The 9,791-nt window shown below is 49.0% G+C and overlaps 1 protein-coding gene across 1 annotated transcript in view; it reads right to left on the bottom strand.

The window, feature by feature from the left end:
• CLUH (clustered mitochondria (cluA/CLU1) homolog) overlaps positions 1-9,791 on the bottom strand; it is a 28,529-nt gene that overhangs the window by 2,839 nt on the left and 15,899 nt on the right. The window contains exons 15-25 of the mRNA XM_010003803.1: positions 8,456-8,608; positions 7,811-7,873; positions 6,139-6,383; positions 5,277-5,361; positions 4,486-4,639; positions 3,971-4,110; positions 3,782-3,862; positions 3,481-3,606; positions 2,893-3,014; positions 1,416-1,509; positions 582-716 (exon numbers count right to left, since the gene is read on the bottom strand). Coding sequence (XP_010002105.1) covers positions 582-716; positions 1,416-1,509; positions 2,893-3,014; positions 3,481-3,606; positions 3,782-3,862; positions 3,971-4,110; positions 4,486-4,639; positions 5,277-5,361; positions 6,139-6,383; positions 7,811-7,873; positions 8,456-8,608 — 1,398 coding nt within the window. The remainder of the gene's footprint in view (positions 1-581; positions 717-1,415; positions 1,510-2,892; positions 3,015-3,480; positions 3,607-3,781; positions 3,863-3,970; positions 4,111-4,485; positions 4,640-5,276; positions 5,362-6,138; positions 6,384-7,810; positions 7,874-8,455; positions 8,609-9,791) is intronic.

The following is a 9,791-nucleotide window of genomic DNA, read 5'->3' as shown; positions in this document are numbered from 1 at the left end:
CCCCATGCCACTAAATCCTTGGAAGGAGAACAAAGCACCTGGTGAAATGACAGCATTTTTTAGGATGAGGAAACCAAGGTACTTTTGGGTTGAGCAACCTGCCCACGGCCCATGAGTCAGCAGAGGGGCAGGTCTGTGTGCTGCTGTCCCAGGCTCCCACACTGAAAACCTTGGAAGGAGAACAAAGCACCTGGTGAAATGACAGCATTTTTTAGGATGAGGAAACCAAGGTACTTTTGGGTTGAGCAACCTGCCCACGGCCCATGAGTCAGCAGAGGGGCAGGTCTGTGTGCTGCTGTCCCAGGCTCCCACACTGCCAGCACCACCTGCCCCGCTCCCCACGCTCTAACACCCGAGCTCAGGAGGAGCAGCCAGAGCCCAGAACTGCTCTGTCAGAGGGAACAAATGCTCTGTGCACATCCTGCTCCATCTGTCTAAGCCTCTGCAGGAACCTCCCTGCAAGGGAGGGTCTGCAGCTGCACAGCCATCACCACCTCCTGCATGGGCCATGTTCCAGGAGCAGCTACAAAGCTCTGCCTTGGTGGCAGGTTCTCTCAGTTGCTGTCATCACATGAGGTTACCTTCAGTGGCATGATGTTGGCATTGGAGCCATTCTTGTAAATCTCGTTCATTGTGCGTTGAAGAGCGACTGCCTGCTGTGTCAGGTATTTCAAGTACTCAGAGCTCTCTTTGGTCTTCTCGTGGTGTTCTCCAAGCTGACCAGGAAAGGGGAAAAAAGGTACAACATTACAAATCAGAACTAGACCCAAACCAGGGTGCACTCATAGTCTCTCTGAGCTCAACATCCTTACAGAAACTCACCTGCCTTGGCATTTAAGCAAACAAACAAACAATTCCTGTAGGAACCTCACGATCCCCATTACACATTTCTATCAAGCAGGAGCACGTCTGCAGGGTGAGCAGCATTCCCTGTGCTGGGCTGGCAGGGACATGGCGCTGAGTCACCAGGTGCAGCTGCAGGCAAGTCCCTGCAGCCCCAGCCACGCAGGAGTTTCACTGTGCACCAGCCAGGGCAGCAGGTCTTGCCCACAGAACAGCTCAATTACCAACTGGTTTGGATTTGGGATCTCCAGGAGAGGTGGTACACAAAATGGGAAGAAAGACCAGCTCCTTCAGTGCCCTCCTGGAACATGGGGCTGTGCCACCACCAGCAGCTTCTGCCCAGCTGCAGGGCTACAGCAAGAGCAAATGTGCAGGAAGCTCTTCAAAGACTTTGGGCACAGAAGCAGCCAGTTACTGCACAGGGCAGCAATTCTGCCCCATCCCTAGAAAGAAGACTCCCTGTCATGTGCTCAGAGCTGGTGTGAGAAAGGCCTCCCTATGTCCCAGGCTGTGGCCCCGCTCTGCAGAGGCAGAAGGCGCGGAGACACGAGCCAGCAGCACACGCTCCACACCTGGTTCTTGTAGATGGTGTAGCCTTCCTTCTCGTGCTGCAGAGCTGACCGGAATTCTGCTTTGCTCTCGTACACTCGGGCTACCAAGTGGTGGCTGAGGGAAGGAAAAGGGTTAAGAGGTACTGCCATGAGGAAGAAACATTTCTGCATTGCAGCAAACATGACTTTAACAGGAAAGTGTTTAGGCTAAAAGTCTTAATACCAGTGTTCAAGAAGGCAGATCCTGGACCCTGAATGCAGCACCCTGGCAGCTCATTCTCCCCCATTTGGGGATTAATGTACTACCCTGATTTGTGTTGGATTTTTTGTTGAAATGCTGAGAAGTGACCTACAGAAGCAAAGACTGAGCTGGGGATTTTTTCCTCCTGCACCCAGGAAAGCTGAAGGCCACAGCAGTGCAGTAACTGAGACAGCATCCATGGGGACAGCTCAGGGCTAGATTTGTTAACTGGAGAAGAAGAAAGTAGCCGTAAGTCTTTTTGTTTCTTAGAAAGCAAAGGTGTGAATTACTTGATTATTCACAGCCAAAACTAAAAACTAAAAAAAATTATTCTAGCCCAGAAACAACCAGCAAACCAGTGGCAGAGCTGGGACCCAAGTCACCCAGGCTCTCTCCCAGCTGGGAGAGTTGACTTGGCTTGGGCTTTGCTGCCTTAGTGTTTCTGGAATGAAACAAGACTTCTGGGTTTGGCAGTAGGACTCTGTGGGAGGTGATGAATCTTTGAGGATGCCAGTGCTACTAAGGGAAGGCAAGATGCTTTCTGCAGAATGCATATCCATCAACTGCTGGAAAACAAGTCAGACTCTTGTGGGTGCTTAGCAAGATTTATTTTCACCCTGACGAAGAACAGATGGGTTGCAGTGTGGCAGCAGTAATTAGGAGTGGGCCACTGCCTGGTTGATGGTGAGCCAGTTCTGCAGTCAAGGAGAGTGCACACAGCCCTGAGCAACAGTGGGTATCCAGAGCAGATCCTAAAGGCACCAACCATTCCTGCCTCCCTTGGCAACACAAGGAAGCCACTCAGTATTTACTCAAATACAAGGCTTTATGGTAAAGGACAAAAGCAAATTATATGCTTCTCAAAGATAGCTCCCCAGGGGCTGGAACAATTAAATACAAGTGTTTACATCTCATCCCAGTCTCCCTGTATAATTACATTAGCCTTGCTCACCAATCTCCACTTGTCACACACATTTTTCTGCTGAGAGTCCACAAGGACCAGGCTCATCTTGACAGATTTTGGGGGCAACCAGCATTACAGTAGATCCCACAACTAACTTTGTTGAGACAACAGACTTGGACACTGCACCCTGACTCATGCAGCCAAGGAGTCACAGTGGGGCTGAGACTGGATCTCTGATTTCAGAGGATCCAGGTGGAAACAACCAGCTCAGATCCCTCCTGTATGAGCACATGGTGAATGTCCTCACTCTTTGGCAGCATGATGACCCAGCCCAGCACTCCACCCTGCCTCACCTTAGTGCAACTTTCAAAGACTTGGATCCATGATACTTGGAGCTGATGGCCAGCGCGTTCTCCAGGAACCGGAGGGACAGGTCGTACTCCATGACCCCGTGGAGCACCAGGCCAATGTTGTTCTGCACAAAGGCAAGCAGGCACTCAGCAAAGCAAATGCAAACTGCACATCGACAGCTTTGGAAACACCAAGACCACACAGGTATGGCACTGCTGAAAAGGCTGCAGCAGCCACAGTCCCCAGGGGGTCTCTCTATAGCTCATGACAGGAGACCATTCAGCTCCCTTGGGAGCTGAGTCCAAAAAAGCCAAACAAAAGAGAAAGAACTGTCTCTATTTTATGTAAGGGCAACAAGAACAGAACAAATTCCCATGGAATACAGGCACTTGAAACCATGTCTCCAGTGTCCTAGGGCAGCTGGCCTGTCTGGCTAGGGAGTCACACTCCTGTTTTGCCCTTCTAATAGCACCAACCAGGCAGGAAGCAGCAGTGCCTACATGTGTACTTTAAGCCACCAATATGAGCACTTTAAAGGCCAAGAGGTTTCTTAGAGATTAGAAACCTGAAGACTCTAAAAGGTTACTTACATCTAAGAGTGCCATTTCTGGGTGATCCTCCCCAAATACCAGGAGCATGAGGTAGCGTGCACGGTACAGCAGGTTCAGTGCTGTAGAGAGTTGGCTGTTTGCAAAGCAGTACAAAGCGAGGTGCATCTGCAACAGAGGGAGAAACCCAGCATTAATGGGCTTCACTGACCACCCTGCAAAGCAAACTAATCTCTCCTTTTTACTCCTCAGCTGCACAATCTAAATTCAGACATGAACTAAGACTCCCAGGCTCCAGGTGGACACACAAGGTGCTGCTTCTCCCCCGGCACCATGTACTTACGTATTCTTGAATTGTGTTGGGATGTTCAATACCCAGGACCCTCTCGCTCATTAGCACCGCTTTCTGCTGATTACTTAAGGCCTAAACAGAACAGAAGACCCAAGAGCAAGTCACACAGTGCTGTGCACTTAAGCAAGCACAGGGAAGGAATGAGGGGACTCACCAGACTCTACCCAAGCCCTTGCTTACCTCTGAATAATCCCCCATGATGTAGTTGAGCCGAGCTAGCAGCCTCAGGCAGGCACAGATTTCTACATGCATAGCACCATACACATTGTTGAACAGATTTAAGGCTTCATTGATGAGCTCACAGCCCTCCTTCAAGAAACCTGAAATGAGTTTATTAATATACATCTGTATGTTAAGAAACCCTCAATACCACTGGAGAAATATGGTGCCTGTGAACTAATGTCTAACCTAAATCTCCCCTCTTCCAGTTTAAGACCAAGTTATGTGGTCACAGGTCACTAGCTTGTGTAAGAACTAAAATCTCAGATAAAGAAATTCCTGTCCTCCATCCATCCTTGTTTATTGCTGGGAACTTCAGGGCAGGTGTGTGTTTCAGACAGTCTTGTACACCAGGACTGTCTACCCAGCCAGGGTGGGTGGGGTGTGTGGGAGGCAGGCAGCAGGCCAAGCCACCCCCGCCCTGCTCCTCCCCTTATCAGCAGCCCCTCAAGGGCAGAGTTGTTGTGGGTCTGTACCTTGCTGAACCTTTGCTTGCCCGCTCTGGAAGAAGTGGAAAGCATCTGAGGCTTTGGGGTTCACATGCTTCACAACAGGGAAGATGTTGAGAATGTCCTCTTCTGTGAAGGTGGGCTTGTGCCTGTTGTCAAAGTTGTATTCCGTCAGCAGGATCTGCAGGTACAGAAAAGACCAGAGGCCATGGTCACCACTTCCACAGGTGCTTGGCAAGAGGGAAAATGAGCTCTGAACCCTGCATGTGGATTCACAGTCAAAACATAGGCAGTGCCACCAGCTGCAGCCAGAGGTCTGCAGGAAGGTCACGTGCAGGCCTGCACCACCAGGTGTGTGTGGGGAATTAACACCACAGGGAGTGCTGGAGCCCCTGCCAGAGGAAGCCCACTCAGCCAACCTCCCACACCCTATGGAGGAGCCAGCAGGCAGGGCTGGTGAAGGAAACCCCCTGCTCTCCAAGCAAGGACAACCCCTGGGTCCTGCTCTGCTCAACCAGAGAACTGCTTCTCTTTGGATGGGGAGGATGTGTGTGCACCAACTTAAGGTGAGAGTTTGGTTTGTCAGAGCAAGCTACAGGAACTGTACTCAGGCTGGATCATCTTCCAAGGGAGATGCACAGCACATCTGTCCTAGAAGGGAACTCGATTAGAAATCCCCTTCCTCAGGGCTGGAATCTGTACTCCAACATTAACACCACAAAGACCTTCTCAGGCTCACAGGGTCTCCACTTTACACTTACTATTTATGCTTCTCAGAATTTAACCTGATGGGGAAGGAGAGAAGACTTGGATCTTACTTGGACTCCAGTTTTGAGGGAGATTTCACGAAGTAGAGTGATTTTCTGTAGGTTATACACTTCAGCTGCTTGGTCAGCATTCTCACTGGAAAAAGCACACACAAGCTTCAGCTCTCAAGTGAGTTTCTTCTGCTCAAGGACATCCCTCCACTGTGGTGTACCTGAAGCACAGGTCCCTGCACAGCTGGGTGCTAACTGGAACCAGTCACCTACTGTACTTTACAGCAGCTGCTAATGGTCTAACACAACTTAGAGATCCACAACAGCACTTTTTACTGAGCTCCCATGTGTGCTCTCTTCAGAGCTCACTGCAGAGCCTGGATGCTTTTAGCTCCTGGTCAAGAGGGAGCTGGCCCTGAAGTGAAGGAATGATCACTGTCTTAGCCAGCCAGTCATAGTTTTTCTCTTGGGCCACTCTGTACTTCCAGCACTCACTATCTGCCCCATCCAGCAGCCATATTCCCCATCTGTGTTTCAGATACAGCAGAAGCTGTCCTTGGCTTTGGAACACCAGCTCCCTTTAGCCTAAATTTATCATCTAGACAGACACCTTTGGCCACACTCCTTCAGCTTCTTGCCTTCTGCTTGCCTCTGCACCACCAAGGAGTGATGCCCCTTCCTCCTCTAGTTTTCCTACCTGCCTTTGCCTTACAGGTTTCATCTCATTTCCCATTTCAGTTGCCCTTCCCCTGCTGCTCCTTGCCTGGTTTCTTTCCATTTTAAGCCTGTCAAACTCCCAAGAGTACAAACTTCTGTTCAAACAGAAAACAAGTCAAGAGGGCAGGTCCTAGCATAGAAAAGGAAGAGGTACAGACATTTGGTGAGAGTCCAGGCACAAGTGAGGGTCCTTTGCTCCACTTACCATTCAAGACTAAAATCAAAGTAGTTCTTTGCTTCTGAACAAATGTTCTTCCAAAGCTCCTGAGGGGTCATGCTGGCCCATGCAGTGTTATCTGCATTTCCAAGGTTCCTGTTTCTCCTTTTCTTATTCTTTTTCTTGGAGACCAGCTCATCAGCTGGAAGATGGGCAATGGGATTGGGAAAGGAACTTAGGAAGCAGTTGAGGAAGTGGCTGATGGCAGCTGATAAACCTGACAGCTCCACACCCTGCAGCGAGACACAGAAATCAATGGTGGAAGACACCTGCCATCACACAGGCACTGCTGACCCCAGTCTCACACAAATCCAGTCCTACCAGAAACAGTAAAGTATTCCAGGAGAGGAAGGCAATATTTGCAAGTGCAACTAGCACAGACAGAATGTTGTAGATGTAAGTATATACCTACACATATACAAATGCATAGTTCCATTTTGGGCTGCTACCTGGGACAGAGAAGCTAGAGAACATAAAGAAGGCTTTGACACTGGAATACAGGCAGGTGTGCTGATCTGCTACCTACAAGCAGCTGCAAGGATGCAAATCAAAAAGATTCTTAGAAGGGCAAAAGCAACAGTATTGAAGGGTAAAAGGTATTACATGGAAAACAAGCTATTATTTTACTTCTAAGAGCCTTCAACATAATCAGTGAGAATCTGGGGAAGAAAAGCATGAATGATTGCTCTCTGGGAAAGCTGTCTTCAAGTGGGAACTTGTTTTCCCTCACACACAGGCCTGTACCTATTTTAGTACTAATGAGATTGTACTTCCCGTTGCTAAGCAACCCCTGTGAACTGACTAATGAGAGAAGAGACTCCAACAGCTCTATTTGTGGAAAAAGTCATTAGAGAGGACACACAAGGCAAGAGGTTAGACTGCAGGTCATACCTGGAGGTACGTCTTGAAGATGTGTTTAGCCGATCGAGTGATCAATTCACTGATTCCTATTTTAGTTGGCAAAAACAATGAAAAATACACTTTGAAGTGGGCCTGTATCAGGATCTGCAGAAGACATTCTCCAGCAGCAGGGATGTTCTGTGTTTGACAACACCCCCAGACCCAGGGAGGAGCCCTCGCACCCCGTGCAGGGAAACAGTAAAGTATTCCAGGAGAGGAAGGCAATATTTGCAAGTGCAACTAGCACAGACAGAATGTTGTAGATGTAAGTATATACCTACACATATACAAATGCATAGTTCCATTTTGGGCTGCTACCTGGGACAGAGAAGCTAGAGAACATAAAGAAGGCTTTGACACTGGAATACAGGCAGGTGTGCTGATCTGCTACCTACAAGCAGCTGCAAGGATGCAAATCAAAAAGATTCTTAGAAGGGCAAAAGCAACAGTATTGAAGGGTAAAAGGTATTACATGGAAAACAAGCTATTATTTTACTTCTAAGAGCCTTCAACATAATCAGTGAGAATCTGGGGAAGAAAAGCATGAATGATTGCTCTCTGGGAAAGCTGTCTTCAAGTGGGAACTTGTTTTCCCTCACACACAGGCCTGTACCTATTTTAGTACTAATGAGATTGTACTTCCCGTTGCTAAGCAACCCCTGTGAACTGACTAATGAGAGAAGAGACTCCAACAGCTCTATTTGTGGAAAAAGTCATTAGAGAGGACACACAAGGCAAGAGGTTAGACTGCAGGTCATACCTGGAGGTACGTCTTGAAGATGTGTTTAGCCGATCGAGTGATCAATTCACTGATTCCTATTTTCTACCCAAAGGAACAAAGAACAGAGGCTGAGAGTCAGTTGGCAAAAACAATGAAAAATACACTTTGAAGTGGGCCTGTATCAGGATCTGCAGAAGACATTCTCCAGCAGCAGGGATGTTCTGTGTTTGACAACACCCCCAGACCCAGGGAGGAGCCCTCGCACCCCGTGCAGGGTGAGCAGGAGCCAGCCCGTCCGGCACCGCGCGGCTCCCACTGTGCTTCCAGGATCTGTGGCAGCCCCAGCCTGCTCACAGCCAGCCCTGCTCACACTCCCAGCCTGATCCAAAGCCCTGATGGATCTCAGAGGCTTAAAAAATGCATGGCTTAAAATCCAACTGTGTTACCTGCTTTTATGCTTGGGAGGCCCTGAAGCACTTCTCTATCCCAAAGGACACTCAACATCACAAAAGCCATTAAGGATCTGGGAGTAAAACTCCCCATCCACCACTTAAGTCCTTCTCCCTCCTCCTTTATTTTTGAAGCTGTTGATTTTTACACAATTAGCCAAGTTGGAACCTATAGAGGGCAAATTATGCCAGAGGTGGTTTTAATCAACAGTCTAAAGTCAAGCCTGATGCTTACAAAAATGTGATCCAGCTGAGCACGGCCAGGGGTTTTGGTGATGAAGTTGATCACTTTGCCTAGATAACGCATGTTGATGCCCCTCTGGTGCATGGCCTCTGCTAAGGTGGCCCCATCCATTGGGAGCACCGTGTGGTCCAGGCAGTCCTTGACCTGCAGGGTATACAGGAACTTTAGTTACTGAAAGCAAACATGCAGGACAACAGCTCAGGCTTCATCTGAGTCCCTGTGCAAGCAGAGCCAAGGGCACAACAGGACCTGGTGGAGCAGCAGAGAAGACTGTGACCGGAGTGTCTGGAGTGGCCCAGGAGAGCAGCAGAGACTGACAGCATTCCCAGCTCAGCACACAGCTTCCAGACCCCTGCCCACAGCCACATAGGAGCTTGGGAGCAGAGCAGGGACTTGGAGAACTCCCGTGGTCCAGGCAATAAGAACCACTTCCCTTTGTCACCACTTGTTGAACTAACACTGTGGAATCAATGGGTTTCTTTAAGGGCCTCACAGTCACCAACTAAAAACATTTCCAATGAAAAGACTACAAGGAGTTGTGCACACTTAGCTGATAAGGGGGAATGGCCCTTGCATTCTAAGTTGTGTTGCAGTGCTGATAAGGAGCCACTCGGCACAGGTCCGGGAGCAGCAGCCGTCACGCAGCGCTCAGGGCCCTGCCCAGCAGCCTCTCACTCGCCCCACGTGCTTGTGCAGAATTCTGGGTTTAGACAGTAGTGTATCAACTGTCTTAAAGGTTATGCTGACTACAAAGCTAGAAGATTTAGAGTTCAGAAACCTTGAAGCAAGGAGAAACCCCTTCTACAGAAGACCCATAACTCCTGAGCCTCTAGGAGTGGAGATCATCAGTTACAGGACCTGCTCCTACATCTGCATTAGCAGCCGATTTAGACTCTGGAGAAAGGAAGAGCTGGTGTTTCTTAACCAGGATCCAAACTACTCAAGGCTTACAGAGGGACACATTAGATACTAGCAAGAACAATTTCGCAGTTCACTCCAAATTAGTCACCAATTGAGTCACATTCACGGTCAGATAATGCAAGCTGTGCAGCTTGCCCAGGGCAAGGGAGGATGACTTATGTGGTCTTTATTATCCCAAACTTTTTGCAATAGCTGTTAATGACTAGTGCCAAAAATTCTATGTTGGCTCGAGGTGAGAAAATTGTGCCACGATGCAAGATGGGATAAGGAAAACCCCTCTGCACTTGCACCACTGGTGCTTGCACTGTTCTCCACAGATCACCACCAGTGCCAGACCTGGGCTGCCCAGGGAACATAGCGATTGCTTCGGAGGTGACACTGCTCCCTCAGTCCTTGCTTAGAGTGA

This window comes from Chaetura pelagica, unplaced genomic scaffold (genome assembly GCF_000747805.2).
Source record: "Chaetura pelagica isolate M959 unplaced genomic scaffold, ChaPel_1.0 scaffold638, whole genome shotgun sequence".
NCBI lineage: Eukaryota > Metazoa > Chordata > Aves > Apodiformes > Apodidae > Chaetura > Chaetura pelagica.
This window is presented reverse-complemented; position numbering and strand designations above follow the sequence as displayed.